The sequence below is a fragment of the Geotrypetes seraphini genome, chromosome 4, assembly GCF_902459505.1.
Source record: "Geotrypetes seraphini chromosome 4, aGeoSer1.1, whole genome shotgun sequence".
Lineage (NCBI taxonomy): Eukaryota > Metazoa > Chordata > Amphibia > Gymnophiona > Dermophiidae > Geotrypetes > Geotrypetes seraphini.
Window position 1 is genome coordinate 133,463,755 of NC_047087.1, and position 25,576 is coordinate 133,489,330.

At 44.6% G+C, this 25,576-nt stretch overlaps 1 protein-coding gene across 5 annotated transcripts in view; it reads left to right on the plus strand.

Annotated features, from left to right (window-relative positions):
• The window catches only part of BCL9 (BCL9 transcription coactivator), a 169,488-nt gene that overhangs the window by 111,687 nt on the left and 32,225 nt on the right, over nt 1-25,576 (plus strand). For all 5 annotated transcript variants that reach the window (XM_033941358.1, XM_033941362.1, XM_033941359.1 and 2 more), the window contains exon 7: nt 8,937-9,036. In XM_033941358.1, the coding sequence (XP_033797249.1) occupies nt 8,937-9,036 (100 nt within the window). The remainder of the gene's footprint in view (nt 1-8,936; nt 9,037-25,576) is intronic.

Below are 25,576 nucleotides of genomic sequence, written 5' to 3' on the forward strand. Positions count from 1 at the left end.
GCCTCTAAATTTTTTTAAAATAATTTATTCAAATGAACAAGTCAAGCACATATACACTGATACAAAATTTTTACATTAACATTGAACTAAATCCCAAATGATACAATACAGGCAAAACAGTATGAGTCCAGGTATTGGTTCTTTCAACCCAGATTCAGCGAACAGAATTACCCCACAGCCTATCCACCCCCGAGACCCACCCTCTCAATGAGTAACAGAAGGCAACAATGGAACCACTGGTTTCTGCAGTCTGTTTATAATTTTATTCTTTACAGTGGGTGATAATAATAATAACTTTATTTTTATATACCGCAATACCACAAACAGTACAGAGGAAGACACTGTATACAGACAGCGATATTACAAAAAACTTTCAAAATTACATTAGCATGGTAAGATTAATCAAATTTTTCCTGGAAGTGTTTTAGAAGTACATCATGGTAGAAATGGAGTCAGAAAGAGCGTTTGAGATAAAGTTGGTTAAACATTTATTCCATTTGCCTGCTTAGAATGATAATGTTCTGTCGAGGAATCTCTTGTAGATACAGCCCTTCAAGGTTCCCCCAATCACCAGCCCAACCCCTTCTGTTGGAAGGCCGTCCACTCGCACAATCCCTCCCCCCCCCCTCCGTAATCCTCCCAAACTCCCTTCCCCCCACTAACCTTAGAGAAACTGGGCCTCTTCTCCCTTGAAAAGAGGAGACAGAGAAAGGATATAATCGAAACATTCAAGATAATGAAGGGAATAGACTTAGTAGATAAAGACAGGTTGTTCACCCTCTCCAAGGTAGAGAGAACGAGAGGGCACTTTCTAAAGTTAAAAGGGAATAGATTCCGTACAAACATAAGGAAGTTTTTCTTCACCTAGAGAGTGGTAGAAATCTGGAACGCTCTTCCGGAGGCTGTTATAGGGGACAACACCCTCCAGGGATTCAAGACAAAGTTAGACAAGTTCCTGCTGAACCAGAACATACGCAGGTAAGGCTAGACTCAGTTAGGGCACTGGTCTTTGACCAAAGGGCCACCGCGGGAGCGGACTGCTGGGCACTATGGACCACTGCTCTGACCCAACAGTGGCAATTCTTATGTTCTTTTGTTGGATGGACGGACAGGTCTTTCTACCGGCCGGCAGGCCCGCCTTGTCGAAATGAGGTGGGCCTGCCCCTTTCTGGCCCATCCTCGCTAAGCCTAAGGCCTGATTGGCCCAGGCTTAGCGGGAATGGGCTGGAAAGGGGCGGGTCCTCCTCATTTCGACGAGGCGGGCCTGCCAGACGGACGGTAGCAAGACCCGTCCATCCAGCCAACGATTAAAGGTTAGGGGGGGTAGGTTAGGGGGGCATTCTCCAGCAGGAGGGGTTGGGCACCCTCCTGCCGGTGACCGGGGGCATTGGGGGACATCATCCAGCAGGTGGGGTTGGGCACCCTCCTGCCAGCGATCGTCAGGTGGGGGACAGGTGGCTGCGGCCGCTATACTTATTGCGGCAGGGAGATCCCTTGCTGCAATAAGTATTGCGGCCGTCTACTTACAATTGTAAGCATCTCCCGCTCTACTAGGGAGATATGTAGGGCCGCCTAGGTTCGCCTAAGGTTACCGCCTAGCTTTAGACGAGCTTAGGCGGTCTTGCGGACCTCCTTAGGCTCCCGGAGGCGCCTTCAATATAGGCGGCCTGCCTGGGGAGCATTTTTCTTTAAAAACGTGCATCCCAATTGGCTGATTAGACAGTTGTAGGACACCTACAGCTGCCTAAAATCGAGACGCACTTTGCAGAATCTGGGTCTACGTGTACAAATTGTGTCTGGAAAATCGAAATGATGAGATAGATAGATTGTGGATGAACCTGTTATGGTTTTGAAGCAAAGGCAAGCAAACTTAAAAATAACCCTAGCTTCCATGGGTAGCCATTGTAGTTTTTTGTAATATGGGCTTACATGATCCGATTTCTTGAGACCGTAGATGAGACGGACTGCAGCGTTCTGAACGATTCTCAGTCGTTTGATGGCTTTCTTTAAAAATCCCAAGTATATAATATTGCAGTAGTCTAAGATACTTAAGATCAAAGATTGAACCAGCAGTCGAAAAGAGAAGAAGTCAAAATAGTGTTTAATGGTATGAAGTTTCCATAAAGTGTCCAGATAAGAGGACCAGACAGATAAAAATGACTTACTATGGCTTCTAGAGAAATGAGCTAACATAGATTCCTAAACCGTTAAGAGGTGAAACTTATTTCTCCAGTACCAGATAGTGACTGGAGAGTCCTGTAACCAATGGTTTAGAAAACACAAAACAAGAAAAAAACTGCAGACAAACTGTAAAAGATGCAGGCTATGTTTATTATATCAAATATTAAATGCGGTCAAAGATACCACCTTTTTATAAACCAAGGAACCCGACACGTTCTGTGTTTCGGTAAACACGCCTTCCTCAGGGGTCCTAACAAATGTAGATATAAATAATAAAAAACCCAAGAATATGCAATTGATATACAATTATTAGACATGTGGTGTGCTAAAGTGATAAAGTAATAATCTGTATAATGTGGTGAAAAATCATAGTCTGAAGAAATAATGCATAAAAGGTGTGAATGCATGAAAACAGCGTGAAGTGCATAGGATAAAAGTGTGATTAAAAACAGATATGTATAAAGTATGAAAACATAAAAGCCAATGAAAGTGCTAATGTGCCAAGGTACAATTTGGTGTACATAAAAGGTTCAGAGTGCTATACGTAGGACAGAACACAAAAAATAAAGAAATTAATGAGATGATACTGGGGGGGGGGACCTACTATGGTTGATAAGGTTTTGAATCAAACCGCAATTTAAATTGATAATGAACTAAAATAAAACATTCATAGACATATATTAAAATCAAAATAATTTCTTTATTAAACAGTTAATAGATCACATAGATTGCGCCATAAGACTTTATATAATGAAGAGAAAAAGAATAGGATAAAAATGCCTTGAGAAACCAGAAAGCTAATAGATGGGATAGATATATGTGGAGAAAAAGTAATAAAATTAATTTAAGACCATAACAAGTGAATTCCAAAGGAATATATAAAATTCATGATGAAAATATATAGATAAATAAGTGTATAACGGACCGAGGCTGAAAAGCACTCTTCACATTGCAATGTTATAATATCTAGAGAGCAAAAACAGGCCAGAAATCAAGTGACAATTCATTGTCTAAAGCATAAAAAGGCCGACTAAGACTATAAGAGTCAGAGAAACCTAAAGATAAAAATAATAAATCTAACAGTGCAAACTACCAAATAAATAAATGAAAATTAGGGACTTACCAAAAGCCTATGCAGTAATCAGATAAATAAATGTGAGCTGACAGTTCCAGCACAAAATGGATATCGAAGAAAAACAAGAACGCCGCGGGATTCAGATGATAAAAAAGGGACCGTCTAAAGCGTGGAGAGCTCTGATTGGCCTAGGGGCATGTTCCAAAATAAGTGACGAAAAGGCTACACTTCTATAATGGCTTGTGATAGGTTGATAAGTGTATCATGAATAAGAGGAAAGACCGTAGACAAAAAAGAAGAAACAAAGTAATACTAACTGATATTAAATAGTGGACACTTCTGAAAAAGTAAAATTGGAAAAAAACAATGAAAAAGAAAAAGAAAAATGATTAAAGCTATGGTAGGTCAAGGGGCATGTCCCAAGTTCAGTGACAAAGAAGCTACATATCGGAAAGGGAATACCATGGAGAGAAAAAAATGAAGAGTAGGATGACTCTAGAAATAATGAACACTTTAACAAAAACCAATAATATGAAAGAAGAGGGGAACCAACATTAAGAAATATATATGAAAATAAAATAAATAGTGAATTAAACCTTTGCCGGAACAATGAAATGAGAAATGTGAACACCACCACTAATCCAACAGATTATGCTGACAAGTAGCGTGCTGAGAAAGATAATGATGTCAAAAGGTGGTATCTTTGACTTCATTTAATATTTGATATAATAAACATAGCCTTCACTTGTACAGATTGTCTGCAGTTTTTTCTTGTTTTGTGTTTGCTGTTCCTGCACTGCAGTCTTCAATGGATTTTCCTTTGGTTTTTACCAATGGTTTAGAACAGTGTTCTTCAACCTTTTTACACCTATGGACCGGCAGAAATAAAATAATTATTTGGTGGACCGGCATTGGTCTGCGGACTGGCGGTTGAAGAACATTGAGCTAAGTTGTGGGCCATCTGGAAGCCTTCCTTCTGATGTTGTGACATCAGAGAGAAGGCTTCCAGTAGAAAATGACACAAGGAAAAAAATCTGTCTCCGTCACCGCCCCATCCCCAGCCCAATGTCCCCTTCACCGCCCCGTCACCGCCATTCCCTTCACTGCCCCATCCCCGTCACCGTCACTGCCATCCCATTCACCGCCCCGTCACCTTCCCCGCAGCATCCATATAAGCCTTAGTACTGCAGTATTTAGCTTATTCCTTTCTTATAAATCAAAGTTCTGGCTGCTGAACTAGAGAAAGATGTTCAGCTGGCAGGGCTTTGTTTATAAATTTTTATCAACACAACTAATATGCTACTTTATCCTAAAGCAAAAAATAAATAAATAAATAGAATTTTTTTTTTCTACCATTGTTGTTTGGTTTCTGCTTTCCATAGCTTCTCATTCAATTCCTTCCATCCACTGTGTGTCTTCTCTCTGCGTCTTCCATTTGCTATTACTGTGCCTCTCCCTTCACCTCCTCCAATTGGTCTAGCACCCATCTTCTTCCCTCCGCTCCCCCTTAGTCTGGCATCTGTCTTCTTCCCACTCTGTCTTCCACATTTCCCTTCAGGGTCTGTTCCTCTCTACCCTCTTTCAATGTCTGTTCTATTCCTTTCTACCACCCACCCTTCAGCTCCTCTCACGTGGCTTATCTATCTACCTCCCTCCCTCTTATTTTCGTGGCACTTTACAATATAATTTGTGCAAGCCGCTGGAACCTGCGAGCTTGGTCCCTTTCCCATCCCCACAAACCATCTCGCTTCTGTGTTCCTATTTTCCCCATTTCTAATATCTCCCCTATGTATCTGCCATTGCCCCCCCCTGTCTCCATATACCATCCCCATGGCATGTCCCCTTTATGTCCCTGTCCCTATGCCCCATGCACATAATTTCCCCTCTTTCTGTTATCTTCCTGTGTCCAGATTTCCCCTATCTTCCTCTTCCATACCAGTGTGTCTCTTCTTTTCAACCCCATCTAGCTTCTCTCCCTCTTTCTTCCCCCCCTGCTTACAGCATCTGGCTCACCTGCCTGTCCTCCCCTTTCTTTCCTGCTGTGGGTTTCTTTCTTTCCCTCTTCATCCCCTTGGCCCAGAATCTTTTTCCCTTTCACTCCCTCCTTCCTTGTCCAGCAGCCCCCACCTGCCTGATCGCAGCGTTTAGCCAGCTCCCTCCCTCCACCTCACCTTATATGCTGTTTGCCGGCTTTCTTTTTCCCGAGCCGCACACGTTCAAAAAACTGCGCATGCGCAGCTGCGCGAGTTGATCAATCTTCTCCTCTCCTGCAACTTCCTGTTTCCGGTTGTGTCGGAGGAGAAGATTGATCAACTTGCGCAGCCGCGCATGCGCGGCTTTTTGAACGCATGCGGCTCGGGAAAAAGAAAGCCGGCAAACAGCATATAAGGTGAGGTGGAGGGAGGGAGCTGGCTAAACTCTGCAATCGGACGGGTGGGGGCTGCTGGACCGCACGATCCTTGATACCTCACTGCGGAGACAAGACCATTCACCGCTCCACGGGGTGGTGAATGGCGTTGTCCCCGTTCCCGCAGCGACTACTATTTTTCTTTCCCCATTTCGGTGGGTTACCCGCGGGTAACAACCACCGTGTCATTCTCTAGCTTCCAGTTCAGGCGCAGGATGTGCGTAGGAGCCACTGCCCGTGACTTTGTGCACTGAGTCAGTGAGGAAGAGGGAGCTGGCCCGAAGATAACGCCGCATCAGTCGCACCGCAAAACAGCGGTTGAGGGACACTGTTTTGGGCCTGATGCTCATGCCGGCCCTGTGGACTGGCAGGAAATTTCTATGGATCAGCATTGGTCCATGGACCGGTGGTTGAAGAACACTGGCTTAGAATACATTTCTTCCCCAGGGACATAGCTTTTACTAAGGATTAAATTATCCCCAGCAGAATGTCCTCCCAAATAACCCTTAGCAAGAAAGATAATGCCCTCAAAATGAGAAGTTTATTGTGCTGGAATGTTAATATTTTATGTAAATGCATCATCTCTTGTGCACAATTGTAATTTTGAAAATGAATAAAGAATTTTTAAAAAAAGAGAGAGAAGGGAGGGCATAACCTATGAGTGACTGAAGATATAAACTTTCTTCTAGCCAAAAGGCACAGATCTTCGGGCAGGACCATAGGCCATATACTAGGGAGTTAAATGCCTGTTACATTTGAGGCATTTAGGCTTAGGGGCACACCCAAAATGAAAGGCCTGCTTCTGGGAAACATATTCCCTATGAATGACTAAATTGACACTCCTGTAGTTCTGCACTCTGTACCACTCTAAGAATTGCTAGAACCAATGGGGTCAAAGTGGCCAAGTGAGGGCCCTGCCCAAGTCCCGCCGGGATTGCAAGGGCACTAACCTTTGGTGATATAGAGATACAAACAAAAAAAACATCTAATGAGTGAACAAACAGTCCTAAAACAAATTTTAACAAATTTTAAAAACAATAATATATATAACAAACATTATTAAAACTTAAAAGGTTTCATGACTAACTAGATACACTAGGAAAGAGAGGGCAAAGTTACAATTTTCTTAGTCTAAGAAAGAAGAGACAAAAAGGGTAAAAAAACACTTAAGGAAGGGGCAAAAAACAACAAGTAATTAGATCATTAGTTAATAAAAGCATCATTGAATAAAAAGGATTTTAAAAGTTTTTTAAACGAGATGAGGTCCTTTTCTTTTCTAATATAGAGTGGCAGAGCGTTCCAAGTTTGAGGAGCTAAAACGGAAAACATCTCATTTCTTCTTGTACCCACTATTTTCAAAGAAGGGACTGACAATAGATCTTGAGATAGTGACCGAAGAGATCGGGGAGAATGATGAGGAATAATCATTCTGGAAATGAATTGTGGTTCATTAAATAACAGAGCTTTAAAGACTAAGAATGCTATTTTAAAAGTGATTCGGTGATTAATAGGCAACCAATGGGATTTGATCAGTAGAGGAGTTACATGGTCGTATTTTTTTGCTTTATGGACTAGTTTTATTGCGGTGTTTTGAATTATTTGAAGTCTCTTCTTTTCTTTTTGCGGTACATTGAACAGCAAAGAGTTGCAGTAATCTAGTTTTGAAATTATCATAGAATGAATAAGTATGTTAATAGATTTTGGCTCTAAAAATGAGGAAATGGATCGTATGAGACGGAGTTTATAGAAGCAGGATTTAACAATTTGGTTAATGTGATTATGAAAATTTAGGTTGGTGTCAAGAATCACGCCTAAAAGCCATTCCCAGTTGGCATGAAGAAACCCTGTAATTTACTCAGAAATTCCATGGCAACAGACCCCACAGGTAATGAACCAAAAGTGATTGGCCATACTCAAGGACCAGGACGCCTGGAGAGCCAGAAAAGAGTAGATACAGTAGTCTCAAACATGCAGCCCTGGGGCCACATGCAGCCCGCCAGATACTATTTTAAGGCCCTCGGTATGTTTATCATTATCACAAAAGTAAAATAAAACAGTTTCTTGATCATTTATCTCTTTAGCTATAAATTACAATATTATTATTAAGACTTAGCCAAAAGGAAAGATTTATAAACTATAAAGAGTTTTACCTCATGCAAAATTGTCATTTCTTTAATAAGACATTAACTATTTTTTCTAAGGCCCTCCAAGTACCTACAACTTCAAAATGTGGCCCTGCAAAGGGTTTGAGTTTAAGACCACTGCTCTACAGTAACAAACTGGTCCAAGCAACAAAATTCCTCCCTAGCCAAGGATTTAAATGCTACTCTGTCCTGTCCCAGCCCAAAGTCCGGCTTTACCTACCAAAGGCAAAACGGCTGTACTATAAGGAGAATGGCCCCAGAGAGACAACAAACATCTCCAAGCATGCTGAAGCAGCCAGACCAAACAACTACCTGTCCCTGGGCCAAACAGAACCGTACCCTTCCAATGTAAAAGATACACCAAATTCCAGGGAAAGAAGTAATCCTTCTCCAAAGCTACATCAGTGAACTGAGAGCTGTCTAAAAGCCAGTCTAAGCAAACCACTGCTTTGAGCAGAATATCCCAACATGACAGCCAGTTTGGTCAGAGTGTTCTGTAGAATTTGTTTAGAGTCTAGAATCTAACTACACCCTCCTAGGCTCATTCTTTTCTGTTCCAGGCTGCACAACAGGTCTGTTTTTGTTGTTAGTGTTGTTCATTCTGGTTGGCCTATCCATTGCAAGTACATGTGGACCGTTGTTTTTGGTGAGCCTCTGGTAGCTAGGGTTTCTCTCATGAGAAAACTGTGTCCTGTAGCAGATGTTCAAGGACAGCATGACTTGCATTGTCACATACTCGCCCATCTCCCCTAGGAGTTGAATTTTTATGCTTTTTATCCAACTGCGGGTGTCAAATGAGTCAAGTGGGCAGGCAGAGGCACATGCATAGTCAGGCCCGCCAAAGGTGTCTGGAATCATCACTATGTTGGGCAGTGTCTGCATTGGGGTTCTGTAGATAGTTACCTACAAGTGAGAATATATGTTCTGCTGTCCTCAGCAAGCATCTGCTACAGGTGAGTAACTGCCACAGTTAACTACCAATAAAGGGAAGGCCAAATAACTTCTTATTCTGAATGATTATTATCTGTACTCTTCACTCCAGTGGGTGGTATGGAGTCAAAGTTGGAAGACTGGATAGAAATATGAAACCTCAGTGTGTGTATCTGATATAATTTCTTTCTCTGTGCAGAGCTGCGGAAGCTGTGATAAAGGGACAGGCTGAATCCATTGTTTTGTTCCACATTCAAAGCACCTCAAACAGCAAAGCTGAGGCCACATCTCCACCTGTGGTAGGTACATGGGTTCTCTCACTCCATGGTAAGCTGAAAAGGCAGGGAAGAGGGGCAGATGGATACCAGTAGGAATAAGGATTGGTTTTCCCGTTAGGTACTTACTTTCATTAGTTTTATGCCAGGCATCTCCTAGCAAATACAGACTTAATTATGTGAATGTTAAGCAAGGCTTTTCTCTTGTGGAAAACTATGGGATCAGTGTCTAATTGATGAAAAACATATTTCCCCCTTTTTTATGCAGATAGCCACATTGTCACCAGCTTTTAGAGGAATCTAGAAAAATTGTGTGTTCAGAAACTGGTATTATCCCAGGACAAGCAGGCAGCATATTCTTAACGTATGGGTGACGTCACCGACGGAGCCCCGGTACGGACCTTTTTAACTAGAAAGTTCTAGTTGGCCGCACCGCGCATGCGCGGGTGCCTTCCCGCCCGACGGAGGAGTGCGTGGTCTCCAGTTTCTTCGTTTCCGCGGAGCGAAGAAGACGCATGTGCTTTTCAACGGCCGTTGAAAACTCTCAATTTGCCTTCCCGCTCGCGATTTTTGATCCAATTTTGGTTCTATTTTTGTCTTTCGACTTCATTCTTCTAAAAAAAAAAAAAAAAAAAATTATTTTCGTGTCTTTTTCCTTATTTTTGCAGCCGGCCCCGGCGGGGCCTGTTGTAATCATCCAAGCCTCCGGGTTTGATTTCGCGGAGGCCGTGTTTCCCTTCATGCCCCCTCAACCGGGCTTCAAGAAGTGCCAGCGGTGTGCACGCCCGATCTCTTTAACTGACCCACACAACTGGTGCCTTCAGTGTTTGGGTCCAGAGCATCGGGCTGACACCTGCACCCGCTGTGCTACTCTCAAGAAACGCACTCTTAAGAACCGGCAAATACAGCAAAATATTATTTTCGGTACCGGTTCTACCATGGATCAGGCCCCGACGTCGACGGCACCGCCTAAATCGGCACCGACCACATCGACACCGCCTGATCCTCCTTCGGGGTCGATAGCGCCAGGTAAGCCGGCTAAGAAGCCTTCCACTTCCCTTGAGCGACCTCCAGCTACAGCGGTGACCCCGGTTCTTCCGACGTCCCGCCGCTCCCGTAAACGCTCCGCTCCGATCACGGTGAGTGCCTCGTCATCGGCCTCCTCATCGCCGGAGCGTCGAGCAGCACCTATGGTACCGAAGAAATATAAAGCGGTACCGGTGCCCCCATTGGAGGACCGAATCTCGGCCATCCTCCAGGACAAGCTTCAGGAGCAGCTACAGAAGCAACTCCAACTGCTCCTTCCAACTTTACTGGCACCGCTCCTTCCGGTACCGGTCCAGCCCGAGCTTCGCACCGCTCCACCGGTATCCACCCCCTCGGTACCGTTGAACACATCCATGCCGGTCTTATCTGCTCAGCCTGCACTTCAGACTTGCTCGGCAGAGGACCCTTCCCAGGCCCCAGATCGACGCCGGTCATCTCGGGACCGGGATCGGCACCATTCCTCCAGGGACAGAGATCGACGCCGGTCTTCATCCCCCGGCACCGTATCCATGCGATCTGGCAAGTCCCTTTCTAAAACCCGCCATACTGAACCGGCTATCAGGGACCCAGACCTATGGGAACAATCCCCACTCGGTACCGAGGAGGATGCCTCTTCTACAGATGAGGAACCCTCCATGGCTGAAACCACTTCTAAGCCTGAGCAATCCTCCTTCACGAAGTTCCTTCGGGAGATGTCAGCGGCTCTCTCCATCCCCCTTGAGTCCGACTCTAAGAAGTCCCAGGCCTTTTTAGAAGCTTTGGACTTCGACCAACCTCCCAAGGAGTTTCTTAAACTTCCTGTACATGATATCCTCCGGGAAACATTTTATAAAAATTTGGAGACTCCATTGACTGTTCCAGGTGCCCCTAAAAAACTGGACAGCTTATACCGGGTCATCCCTATTCCGGGATTTGACAAACCCCAATTGCCCCATGAGAGCCTCCTTGTAGAGTCCACTCTCAAAAAATCTCAAGGCTCCAGCGTTTATGCCTCCACCCCTCCTGGCAGAGAGGGAAAGACAATGGACAAATTTGGAAAGCGCCTGTACCAGAATGCCATGCTGGCTAACAGAGCCAACAATTACACCTTTCATTTTTCATTTTATATGAAACACCTGGTCCAACAACTTTCTGCTCTAGAAAAATATATACCTGAGCGTAAGGTCCCACTCTTCCAACAGCAGATTTCCAACCTCCTTCAGCTCAGAAAGTTTATGGTGCGCTCGATTTACGACTCCTTCGAGCTTACTTCACGAGCCTCCGCACTGGCTGTGGCCATGCGACGCCTAGCCTGGCTGAGGGTGTCTGACCTTGATGTAAACCACCAGGACCGTCTCGCCAACGCGCCCTGTCTTGGTGACGAACTTTTTGGGGAGTCTCTTGATACCACAACACAAAAACTTTCGGCTCATGAGACCAGATGGGACACCCTCATTAAACCCAAAAAGAAAACTCCACCGGCACGACCATACAGGCCTCAGTCCTCTTATCAACGTCGATTCTCTGCCAGGCCGCTGAATCCTCCTCAGCAGCAATCTCGCCGTCCTCGCCAACAACAGCACACTCAGGCTCGCTCTCAGTCTCACCAGGCGACCAAGCCTCTCCCTCAGACTAAACCTCCTCAGCCCTTTTGACTCCTTTCTCCAGGGCATAGCCAGTCTCCACCCTTCGATGCCTCTTCCTCAACCTATCGGAGGCCGCCTCACCATCTTTCTCCAACGCTGGGAGGCCATCACATCAGACCTGTGGGTTCTCAACATCATCCGCCACGGATACTCACTAAGGTTCCAGACTCTTCCCATAGATCATCCTCCCGTAGAGTCTGCTTCTCACTCCTCCCAAACTCCTCTCCTCCTCAGGGAGGTCCAATCCCTCCTCCTCCTCAATGCCATCGAAGAAGTTCCTCCAGACCAAAGGGGTCAGGGATTTTACTCCCGCTACTTCCTGGTACCCAAGAAAACGGGAGATCTTCGTCCCATCTTAGACCTCAGGAACCTCAACAAGTGTTTGGTCAAAGAAAAGTTCAGAATGCTCTCCCTGGCCACGCTTTATCCTCTTCTATCTCAACACGACTGGCTATGTTCCCTGGACCTCAAGGAGGCCTACACTCACATCCCAATCCATCAGGCTTCGCGTCGCTACCTCCGATTCCAGATACAAAATCACCACTATCAGTACAAGGTGCTGCCCTTTGGTCTCGCATCATCACCCAGGGTGTTCACCAAGTGCCTGATTGTGGTAGCGGCTTTTCTCAGGTCCCACAACCTACAAGTGTTCCCATACTTGGACGATTGGTTGGTGAAAGCACCTACATCTCCGCTTGTGCTGCAAGCCACTCATCAAACCATCTCTTTCCTCCATCTCTTGGGGTTCGAGATCAATTATCCCAAGTCACATCTGCTTCCTACGCAGCGCCTGCAGTTCATCGGAGCAGTTCTCGATACCAATCAGATGAGGGCGTTCCTTCCTGCCGACCGGCACCGGACGCTACTTCACCTTTGCCGGCAGGTGCTCCTTCATCCATCCATCCCTGCTCGCCAGATGATGGTCCTTCTAGGCCACATGGCCTCAACAGTCCATGTGACTCCTCTGGCACGACTCCACCTCAGGATACCTCAATGGACCCTTGCCAACCAATGGTCACAGACCACGAATCTTCTTTCTCATTCCATCTCTGTGACATCGTCTCTTCAGCAATCTCTTCAATGGTGGTTGAACTCCTCAAATCTCTCCAGGGGACTTCTCTTCCATCCGCCTCCTCATTCCATGGTCATAACCACGGATGCTTCCCCCTATGCATGGGGGGCCCACTTGGGCGATCTCCGCACCCAGGGACTTTGGACCCCTCAGGAGCGTCAACATCACATCAACTTCCTGGAGCTCAGAGCCATGTTTTATGCTCTCAAGGCTTTCCAGCATCTCCTCTACCCTCAGGTTCTTCTCCTGTGCACGGACAACCAAGTCGCCATGTACTACATCAACAAGCAAGGCGGCACCGGATCTCGTCCCCTTTGTCAGGAGGCCCTCCGAATCTGGACCTGGGCCATAGCCCACAATCTGTCCCTCAGGGCTGTCTATATCCAGGGCGAACAGAACTCCCTGGCCGACCAGCTCAGCCGCATCCTGCAACCTCACGAGTGGACCCTGGACCCTCCTACTCTCCACTCCATTTTTGCTCGCTGGGGCACCCCGCAAGTGGACCTATTTGCAGCTCCTCACAACCATCAGCTGCCCCAGTTCTGTTCCAGACTCTTCTCTCCGCATCGTCTGACCCCAGATGCATTCCTACTCGACTGGACGGATCGGTTCCTCTATGCCTTTCCTCCACTCCCTCTGATGTCGCGGACCTTGTTCAAGCTCCGCAAGGACAGGGCCACCATGATTCTCATCGCCCCCCGGTGGCCCCGACAGCACTGGTTCTCCCTCCTGCTCCAGCTCAGCTCCAGGGAGCCCATTCCTCTTCCTGTGTTTCCTACTCTGCTTACACAGCAGCATCAGTCTCTACTGCACCCCAATCTGTCTTCCCTCCACCTGACTGCTTGGTTTCTCTCGGGCTGACCTCTCCAGATACCCTGTCTCAGCCTGTCCGTCGCATTCTGGATGCCTCCAGGAAACCCTCCACGCTCCAATGTTACCATCAGAAGTGGACCCGGTTTTCCTCTTGGTGCCTCCTGCATCATCACAATCCCACCTCATTGGCGGTAGAGACCATTCTGGACTATCTGCTCTCTCTGTCCGAGGCTGGTCTCAAGTCTACCTCAATCAGAGTCCACCTCAGTGCCATCACTGCGTTTCATGAGCCTATCCTCGGAAAACCTCTCACGGCTCACCCTCTGGTTTCCCGCTTCATGAGAGGCCTCTTCAACATCAAACCACCTCTACAGCCTCCTCCTGTCGTCTGGGACCTAAATGTGGTTTTGTCAGCCCTCATGAAACCTCCTTTTGAGCCTCTTGCTACTACTTCGCTCAAACTTCTCACATGGAAGGTGCTTTTCCTCATTGCCATCACCTCTGCCAGGAGGGTCAGTGAGCTGCATGCACTGGTCGCCGATCCACCGTTCACTGTTTTTCACCATGACAAGGTGGTTCTGCGTACCCATCCTAAATTCCTTCCCAAGGTGGTTTCGGCTTTTCACCTCAACCAATCTATTGTATTGCCTGTCTTCTTCCCGAAACCCCATTCTCATCCTGGGGAACAGGCGTTACACACACTGGATTGTAAACGTGCCCTTGCATACTACCTTGACCGTACCAGGGCTCACCGATCCTCTCCTCAACTTTTTCTGACCTTCGATCCCAACCGTCTGGGTCGTCCTGTCTCTAAACGAACGCTGTCCAATTGGCTTGCTGCCTGTATTGCGTTCTGTTATGCTCGGGCCGGCCTGTCACTGGAAGGAGCTGTCACGGCCCACAGGGTCAGAGCTATGGCTGCTTCTGTGGCTTTCCTCCGTTCCACGCCTATTGAGGAAATCTGCAAGGCGGCCACTTGGTCTTCAGTTCACACGTTCACTACTCACTACTGTCTGGATACCTTCTCCAGACGGGATGGACACTTCGGCCAATCTGTGTTACAAAATTTATTTTCCTAATGGCCAACCATCCCCCCTCCCTCTCTGTTAGCTTGGAGGTCACCCATACGTTAAGAATATGCTGCCTGCTTGTCCTGGGATAAAGCACAGTTACTTACCGTAACAGGTGTTATCCAGGGACAGCAGGCAGATATTCTTACGACCCACCCACCTCCCCGGGTTGGCTTCTTAGCTGGCTTATCTTAACTGGAGACCACGCACTCCTCCGTCGGGCGGGAAGGCACCCGCGCATGCGCGGTGCGGCCAACTAGAACTTTCTAGTTAAAAAGGTCCGTACCGGGGCTCCGTCGGTGACGTCACCCATACGTTAAGAATATCTGCCTGCTGTCCCTGGATAACACCTGTTACGGTAAGTAACTGTGCTTTATGGAAATTAATAAGGGATATATATAGTAGTGGTATGGGAATGCATTTAATATACAGCACAAAAAGGCAAAAGAGATGTCTATATCAACAGTTACATTTATTTTCATAAAAACCAAATTAAAATATGAAACATAAAGTCCCAGTATGTTTACTTGGAGATAGATCCCGACTAGGATCCCAGTTTCAGCAATCTGGAATGCCTTCTTCAGGGGACAATCAAGTAACTAGGTATAAACCACGATTAAGTTATAGATCAAATGCGGTAATAGCAACAAAGGCAAATCGTTTATTCATCTTCAGAAACTCTGCGTGCCAGATAGCCACATTATCACCAGCTTTCAGAGGAACCTAGAAAAACTGTGTATTCAGAAACTGATATTATGGAAATTAATACAAGATATATAGTAGTGGTATGGTAGATCTGAATTTTCAAGCTTGGATTGTGAGGATGGAAACTGTTTGTTTTCAGGGTAAATACATGAAGAAGAGGCATCATGTGCAATAAGAATATATTTACATGCCATGGATAGGTGTTAATGCTTTGAATGTGTGACTTTCTTTACAATTGCACTGACTGGAATACACTGTTACACTTATAAAATGATGGGCAATACTTTTGACCAATGAACATGCTGTAATACTAAATGGAAACATTGCACCTAAAACTTAACAAAACTGGTCAAAATGGCTGGGAAAATACTAATCATCTGGGAGCTGTCATGTTTTCAGTCATTTTAAGTACATTGCGTGTCCCCCCATTTTTATTGTAAAATGCTTAGAATTTATGATTAGTGTTTCATCAAATTTTTAAGAAACTTAAACTTGAGCTTAGATAATTAAAATGTGGTACATAAGACAAAGGAAGTTAAATAGGTGAAAAAAGTATTGAACACTCTAGTTAGTTTTGATGCTAAGCTAATATGCTGTTACATAAACATAGGAGTCTGTACGTTAGGTGATCAATCCATGCTCATGAACTGTTGCAAAAGGGTGTCAATCACATCTTTCAGCTCCTCCTTCACCAGTAGAGTACAGTGTCCTCTTCAGTTTTTCTTTCTGATAGTGAACTGAGAAGTTGTGTTCTGATTTGCTCTGCTTGGTTTTTATTATTTGGGGGTATTTTTTATCCATTTCAGGAGGCTTCGGTGCTAGGAGGACCCCATTTTGGGTGCTAATCTGCATGGGAGAGGAAGAAGATTCCACAAGGGTAGGCTGTACTTCACAGAGCAACCCCCAGGTTTACCTGTTGTGCTCCTTTAAGGCTCAGGGGCCATTCCCCCGGGAGCCATCACACCTTCTGATTTATCAGAGGCTTGAGTGCAGACTGTGGAGCCCCTGTGTGAATCCCTTTGGGTTTCAGGGAGCCAGCTGCATTTTAATCTACCGCTGTTGTACCACGAGGATCTGTGGGGATGTGTCCTCAGTCTGTCTCTGACCTACTGACAGCCCAAAGATCTCCAGTTGTGGATTGTTTCCAACAAGGATTTGAGGCAAAAAGTCTTCTCCAGTCAGGCTGCAACAAAGCTGACACAGGCAGGCACCAGCAAAGCACAGTGAGTACAGCCCATTATTCCCTAGGGGAAAATCGAGGGGAGTGTGTGTGTCAGAAAAAGTTATTTTTAAGGATTTCTGGGGCCAGAGCTAGGGCACTCCCCTCCTTCTCCAAAACTCCTTTCCTTGAATATTTTGAATTTCAGGGAAGTCCCCACAGACTGTTTTTAGCATTAATTCGCTGGTGACGACCTCAAAACCCCTTGATTTGGCTCAAAATCAACTGGGATGGACTCTTCAGGCTGTTCTTCCCCTATATCATACAAGTTTTGCGCTGGATGGTCGTCTGAGGAGAGTCTGTGTACCACATGTTGTGGGGCACGTGAGCGAGGTGGGAGCTTCAGGCTCAGCCCTCTCTGAGTCCTCTAGGACTGGTGAACCGCAGGGGCTCTGAATGGTAGAGAGAAAATCCCTTCCAGAGGCCACAAACAGTAAAGGCACAAAACACAAGTGCATGGATGCTGCGGAGCACAAGAGAAGCCAGTCTGAGGTCCTGCAGGGGTCTATGGGGCCATCTGTTCAAGGCTTTACCCCAGAGTTTGTAAATCTCCTGTGGAAATCTTATTGAATGGGTCTGAATTGCACTGTGCTGCCTGGAGGCACACCAATATTGGACCAGGGAGAGTTACCTCTTTTGGATGTCTCTCCGCTGGTGAAAAATCCAGCTCCCAGCCTAAGTGACCAAGCGGAACAGGATTGGGAGGATTAGAGGTCAGACTCCATTCCTTTATTGTTCCAGGGCTCAGCTGCTTTCCTGAGGATTCTAGCTCCCTGTCAGAGACCAGGAGTCAAGAGACGATAGTTGCACTCGACCAGGGAGACCCATGACCATTGATGTGGTGCCTTTTAAGTCAGATAGCATCCCACATGTTGTTATGGATGCACTTAGGGAGTTGAAGTTGGAGCCTCAACAGCCATCCTCATCGCAGTACACGGTCATGAGTGGCACAAATGCTTAGACCACTTTTTTTTCCTGCACATCCAGACATCACCATGCGGGTCACAGAGTAGTGTGAGACTCTAGAAGGTTCCCTAAAGGTGGCAAATATTATCACCAAACTTTACCCTATGGCTCCGGAATTTCAACAGCTGTTTAGTCAGCCGAAGATGGATTCTATTATGGTTCAAGTAACTAAACATGAGGGAGGAATGTTGTTAAAGGATGTACAAGATCGCAAGGTGGATGTGGTTCTTAAGAGGCAATTTGCTAGCTTTGGGGATTAAAGCTGCAGCGGAAGCTTTGTTTGTGACACATGCCTGCCATACCAAGTTAAGGTGGAGTCCTGTGGGGGAGGACATCTGCACCTAGCTGGTGCTGGAGGGGATGGATTATGTGGCAGATGCTCTATATAAAGAATGACACAGTGGCTGTTACCCATTGCTAGCTGCCGGTAGCCGCGAGTAACCCATCAAAATTGGGGGTGGGGGGGAAGTGCTCACTGCGGGTACGGGGACAAGGCCATCCACCACCCCGTGGAGCGGTGAATGGCCTTGTCATCGCAGTTAAGGGAGGGAACACGCGCGGTCACCTCCCTCTTTCCTACCTACCGGCTGCATTTATCTCCCTCTCTCCCTCTTACCTTCGTGACGCGTTTTACTTTACAGGGTAATTTGTTCAAGCCGTCGAAGCCTGCCTGAAGTCGCATTCAGCAGCGGGCGGAAGCTTTTCCTCTGATGCAACCAAGGACAGGGATAAAAATTTTCCCCGTGTCATGCTCTAGCTCTATATCAGTAGTTCCCAACCCTGTCCTGGGGACCACCAGCCAGTCGCGTTTTCAGGATATCCCTTAGAAATATGTATAAAGCCAAAGCTTGGAGTTCAATGTTTAATTAAATAGCTTCCAATTAAATAACTCAAATTATAAAATCAGCTATTTAGGTCATTAATACCAACAAATATTATTTTAATCAGCTATTTTAATATGTCTACCACATATTTTGTCTTTAAGACTTCATAATACATACTTTTCACAGGTTACAAATAATTTATATATAAATATTCAAAATCTTTTAGTTAGTGAACCAAATCCATATACCATACATCAATAACTTACATACACACCTCTCACCATTCACACACATGCTACAATCAATGTGATCACTTATATTCAAAACTGAATCTTAATTCATTATACCATGTATATCAAGTCAGAGGAGTTTCAATCCGGAAGATGCATTACAGTTCAATAACAGTTAATCATCAGTTTTTAATCTTCATTCGCATCCGGATATCCCCTCTGTCTTCATGATTTTCCCGTTCTCCAATTAGAAAAGCATTCAGCCCAACACAAGACTGTTTTTCGCCTCTCGGCGTCTTCAGGAGCTGTACTTGCAAGGTTCACCAACCACATGACCTTACCTGTAATACAAATATTCACATACATATACTTCCATTCACACTTAAAAACCCTCCATAAACATTAACAAACTTTTCACCTACTAGTAAAATTAACGTAACTCAAACAGGAAGCACGTCGTTCACCAGAGCAATGAGGCTGCATGATCTCACTTCCTCTACTCACCCTTTATATCCCCTTTAAACTAACTCCAGATTTTCAATTAAAGCGAATTCCATTCCACGTCTTTGTTAAGTCCATAAGGTTCAACAGTATTCCACTCATAAATCAATCGCTCCTCAGTAGTATCTCTGAAACATTGCCGCCATTTGACACAGAAATTTGAATCTAAACTACAAATCGCATTTGCTCAACCGTATGTGCGTTAATTTGCCAGTGTGCTACCAACGGGGTATCCTCCTTACCCAATCTTAAAGATGTTGGGCCACTCTAAGTTTTATCTTCTGTCACGTTTGCCCGAGGTACCATTTGCCACACAGGCAAACGATACCATAAATGGCCTGCTTAGATTCACAGTCTGTATGCGATCTCAGTACAAATTCTCAATTACTCCCAGGAACCCTAACTCTGTCAGTTACCATAGCAAACTGATAGTATACACCCTGCACATTTAAAATACCCCAATGCAACCATAGGCTCGCTCAACGAAATAACTGAATTAGAAAACAACTCTTTCAAGTTCCTACTCCTAGTATAAGCGAACCTAGGCATTTCCACTAATCGAGGATGAAAGTGCAAAAGCGGCCATAACTTCCGTATACTCTTCCGAATCTCCGGTATCATTTGCCCGTGTTAAAGAGATTGCTTGGATATTCAAGCCTTAAACCAGTTCTGGAAGAACACTTGGGCTCAGGCAAATACACGATTTTCTTTGTCATGTCCAAGAAAGATTCTGACAACTGGGGGCCCATTCTGGATCTCAAACATGTCAGCACAGTCCTGAGGGTCCGGATGGAGATAGTGAGATCTGTTATTGCAGTGGTCCAGCTGGGAGAATTTCTGGCTGCCCTGGATTTGATGGCGGCTTATCTCCATATTCTAATTTTCCCGGCACAAAGAAAGTTCCTGATATTTCATGTGTTGGAGAATCATTATCAATTCTCAGCACTACTATATGGGCTGGCAATGGCACCCTGGGCATTCCCCAAGGTGATGGTAGCAGCTCATCGCTACAGGGCTAACTAGTTCTTATCTAGATGACTGGATCATCAGAGTCCACTCTCGAGAAGAGGTAGAAAGAGCAGTGGCGGCAGTTGTGCAAACTTCGCAGCCTAGGCTCTATTGCTTAATCCATCTCAATGAAAAATAATAAATGAAATGATTCTTACCAAGGTATCTATCATTCCTTAGCAAGATTTGGGGGGTAAGTTCCGATTTAGTAGTTAATGTAACCAGGTCAAGATGATGACCCCCCTGTATCCGTTTGAGATGGTTGTGGAAGAAAATATTCTAGGGAAGATAGAAAGGAGATTAGATCAGCTACATCCTTGTCAGGTTTTGCTTCTAAGTGAAGAATAATGTCACCTAACAGTAGACATTGTGAGGTCACAAGGGAATTAGTAAGAATAAATTCATAAAAATATTTTTTGGCCCCAGCCCAAGAGTTGGGAGGCATATAAAAAAGAATGAAATTTAAAGAATCTAAAAGATCCATTCTGTTAAGTGTACAACATAAAATTTCCAAATTGTTTATTATCAGTGAATCTTGCATTTTAAAATTAAACCTGTCATGTAGTATAATAGCTATTCCGCCACCTCTTTTTCCTTACAGCAGAGAGGAACAATTTTGTAATGAGTAGGAAGTAAATCATTGATAACAGGATCATGTTAGAAATAAGCCAGGTTTCAATGCTGGCGTTAGCGTCTAGTGCGCACGGCAATTTAGCACGCACTAAAACCACTATTGCAGCTTAGTAAAAGGAGCCCTTAGTGATTTAAATATGTCAGTTTTGAAAATTTACATCTGTTTTTTATATTTTGAACTGTTCAGGAAGAAATGCAGTCCTTTTCATTTCTTTTGTAGTGTACTATATGCAGAATCTGTCATATTAGGGTTTCGTTTGTGTACAATAGTACTTTTAGTTTGTGGGTTAGAAACATAGAAACATAGAGTATGACGGCAGAAAAGGGACATCGGCCCAACAAGTCTGCCCACTCGAATAACCCACCCCCCTAAGCACTTCCTTGAAGTGAACCCACATGTTTATCCCATTTATTCTTAAAATTGAGCACGTTGTTGGCCTCTACTACATGAAGTGGAAGATCATTCCATCGATCAACCACCCTTTCGGTGAAGAAATACTTCCTAGTGTCACCATGAAATCTCCCACCCCTGATTTTTAGCGGATGCCCTCTTGTCGCCATAGGTCCTGTGAGGAAAAAGATGTCTTCTTCTACCTCAATACGGCCAGTAACATATTTGAACGTCTCTATCATGTCTCCCCTCTCTCTGCGTTCCTCGAGAGTGTATAGCTGCAACATACCTAGGCGTTCTTCATATGGGAGATCCTTGAGTCCTGAGACCATCCTAGTGGCCATTCGCTGAACCGATTCCATTCTCAGCACATCCAGTACATCCTTTACATCCAGTACATCCACACATCCAGTACATCCAGTACATCCTAGTGTGGCCTCCAAAATTGAACACAATATTCCAGATGTGTTCTCACCATGGACCTGTACAGCGGCATTACCACTTCGGGCTTTCGGCTGATGAAACTTTTCTAGATGCAACCCAGCATTTGTCTAGCCTTGGATGAAGCTTTCTCCATTTGATTGGCTGTCTTCATATCTTCACTAATGATTACTCCCAGGTCCCGTTCTGTAACAGTTCTAGTTAAGGTCTCACCGTTCAGAGTATATTTGAAAAGGGGTTTTCTGCTTTCTGCATGTGTGACTTAGACCAGGTATTCTGGTGGGGATGGAAGTCCAGAAACATTGGTTGGTGTCGTGGTCCTAAGTAAGAAGATATTTGTTGGCTCTGCTTCAGCTTTTTTTGGACTCAAAACAGCCCCAACTTAAAATTAGTAAAGACCACTGTCCTACCGCTTACTGTATTTTTGCAGTGATTTGTGTTGAGAGTGGTCATTGAAGAACTCGCAACACTTCACAGTTTGTTGTTTATGAAAATTAAATAGTTACAAAAAAAAGAAACAGGATACTGTGCTAGATGAACCATTGGTCTGACCCAGTATTGCTGTTCTTATGGTCTTTGCAGGGTTTTGTATCACTTCTTGATGTACTTCTTTGACATTAAAGGGGAGTTTTCTTTAGCAGTTAGTAAGGTGATAGTGCATATGCCTTGACCTCTCTGAAAGAAAGCAGAATATAAATGATAGTTAATTAAAATTTCTCTGCATACAGTGTGCTTTATGTAGTTTAATTATGTGGTTACCATTATGTATTGATAATAGGATTATATTGTGTGTATATGAAGAATAAATGGAAGAAATGGCATTACAATTAGTACTATTATGGGGTGGGGTCTGGGGTGGAGTTTGGGCAGGGTTAGGTGCCGTCTAGGGTGGAGCTTTTGGCCCCCTCCCCCCAAAAAAAAAACCAAAAAAGTGTTCCGCTGCCTATGTCTTCCAATATGATCTTAAGGCATGTTTTTAAAAACCTGGAAATACCCACTGAGAAGTATTTACTAACTCAGAGCACAGAAAGCAATATCTCTTCAATTTTCCTTATCCAAATTGAAGGGATTTTATCAAACCAAGGAATAATAGGATTTAAACATTATACGGTATAATCAAGCTTGAAAACAGAAATTAACCTAAGCTGCACCAAGTATCTATTTTATCATTCTTGCACATATCTAAGCTACTCTATCCAACTATCTGCACAAAGTAATCTTAATTCATCCACAGTTCGAACTTCACTACCAACTATTATAATGCCTTATGTTTACATTAGTGAGTTCACAAACCAATCCATAAAATTCCCTGGGCCTATTTAATGACCTCTTCAAAACAGAAGTATAATAATCCATTTGCTGCTGTTTTCATAAGGCCTTCTGTTACCCAGTGGCATAGCCAAAGGTGGGCTTCAGGCCCAGCCAGTAGCAACACATCTACATATAACTGGTAAGGATCTCCAAGCCCCACCAGCTAAAACTCCCTAAATCTTTCCTGCCATGCATCTTTTATTGAGCTGATTTTCACCAAACATATGCTGCTCATGCCCGCCCCACAGCCTCCCTTCTGACGCAGTTTCCTGTTCTGTATAGGCAGAGTACGTCAGAAGGAAGGCAGCATGTATCGGTCACACTGCTTGCTGCTGGCGAAGATTGGCTCTCTAAAAGATATGCAGCAGCAGCAGCAGGCTTGAGACAACAGAATGCTGGAGGAGCAGCTCACCTGGGTGGGAGAGAGGTGGCTAAGACACTGGAGTGCCGGGAGAGACCTGCCCCATTCAACTTGGGTCCAGGCCCACCCAAAATTGGGTGTTCATCTACACCCCTACTATTACCTTACTTTTCTTCTATTTGCATTTCTCAGTTGCCTTTTTAAGACCTGCAGCCCTGAATGATATTAAGAGCCCTTCATAAGAACATAAGAATTGCCGCTGCTGGGTCAGACCAATGGTCCATTGTGCCCAGCAGTCCACTCACGCAGCGGCATCCAGGTCAAAGACCAGTGCTCTAAATGAGTCCAGCCTCACCTGCGTACGTTCCAGTTTAGCAGGAACTTGTCCAACTTTGTCTTGAATCCCTGGAGGGTATTTTCCCCTATAACAGAATCCGGAAGAGCGTTCCAGTTTTCTACCACTCTCTGAGTGAAGAAGAATTTCCTTACGTTTGTATGGAATCTATCCCCTTTCAACTTTAGAGAGTGCCCTCTCGTTCTCCCTACCTTGGAGAGGATGAATAATCTGTCTTTATCTGCTAAGTCTATTCCCTTCAGTATTTTGAATGTTTCGATCATGTCTCCTCTCAGTCTCCTCTTTTCAAGGGAGAAGAGGCCCAGTTTCTCCAATCTTTCACTGTACGGCAACTCCTCCAGCTCCTTAACCATTTTAGTCGCTCTTCTCTGGACCCTTTCGAGTAGTACCGTGTCCTTCTTCATATATGGCAACCAGTGCTTCCTTCAATTTGTATTTTATGCATAGATCCTGGCCCCAAGACATCAAATGATGTACTTATTTTATTCCAGCTTTCCATCATCTCATCCAAAGAATGGTTCCACAATCTCATCCAAAGAATGGTAGAGTAGTAATCTTATCTTACTGCAGTGTTCTCCTCAGAAATTTTTTCCAGCCAGGTGGCATGAAAAAGTAGCCGGGTGGGGCAGGACGGGGAAATTTTGTGGTGGGGAAAATTAAAGGCTCCTTTTGCTAAGCTGCAATAGCGTTTTTAGCGCGTGCAGAATTGCCGCGCTACATGGCTAGAACTAACGCCAGCTCAATGCTGGCGTTAGCATCTAGCACGTGCGGCAATTCTGCGCGAGCTAAGCGTGCGGTAAAACTGCTATCGCAGCTTAGTAAAAGGAGCCCTAAATGTGTACTATTTGTATTAGTTAATTAATATTAGTTATTTTCCAATGCTCAATATGACTGCCTTTCTTAAGGTTTGACACTTGTTCCATAATTTTTTATTAAATTTAATAAGTATCCAGTTCTAGAAGTGAATAATTAGAGATTTGCCCTCTTTCAAATGGTATAGAGCAGCGTCTCTCAAACTTTTTTAACTCTGGCACACTAAACGGAGCAAATGTTTTTCATGGCTAGAAAAAATTTCTGGGGAGAACACTGTTGCCGTTAGTTTTCAAGGTTCAATCATGTCAAAGAATGATGCTTATCTGGGCAGTTGTATAATAAAAAGAATGGATAAGATAACATGAGAAGTGAAATTGTCATGAATCAGACGGATACATACCTTGTAGGTCCTAAAAGCAGGCTTGTGGATTAGATATAAACTATGAAGGCAGTGGGGTACCTAGCATATGTGACACCCGAGGCCCATCATTTTTTGACACCCCCCCCCATCTGTATGAAAAACATGATTTTTAGTAACAATCCACACATCACACAAGAGGATGTGGAAAAGGCAGCATCTTACATACTGCAGTGAGCAGTACATCAATACACCCATTGTAAAACTAAAGAAGCCAGACTAGTACAGATCAATCCTACACAGTGAATCCTAACTGAAAACCATGTCTTTCGAACACACAGAACACAGAAAACACCTTCGCCTAGTATGGAATATGTAATCACAAACTAACCCCTCTCCCTTTTACAAAACTGCAATGTGATTTTTAGCCATGGTGGTAACAGCTCAGGCTCTCATAGAATTCTGAGCAATTACCACCATGGCTGGTGCTAAAAAACGCTCTACAGTTTTGTAAAAGGGAGGATAAAATAGAAAAACGTAGACAAAAGTTAAATTGAACCACCAAGAAGCTGGACTCTGCATACAATGCAACACCACAGAAACAGCGATGCATCTCCCCCCTAAAGCAAAAAAAATAAATAAATATAATTTTTTCCTACATTGTCTTCTCTGGTTTCTGCTTTCCTCATAGTCTTGTCACTCTCTTCCTTTCATCCACTGTCTACCCTCTCTCTGCCCCTTCTATATGGCATCTTCTTTCCTTGTATTCCACTTTCATCTCTCCCTTCACCCCTATTATTCTGGCATCCATTTTCTTCCCT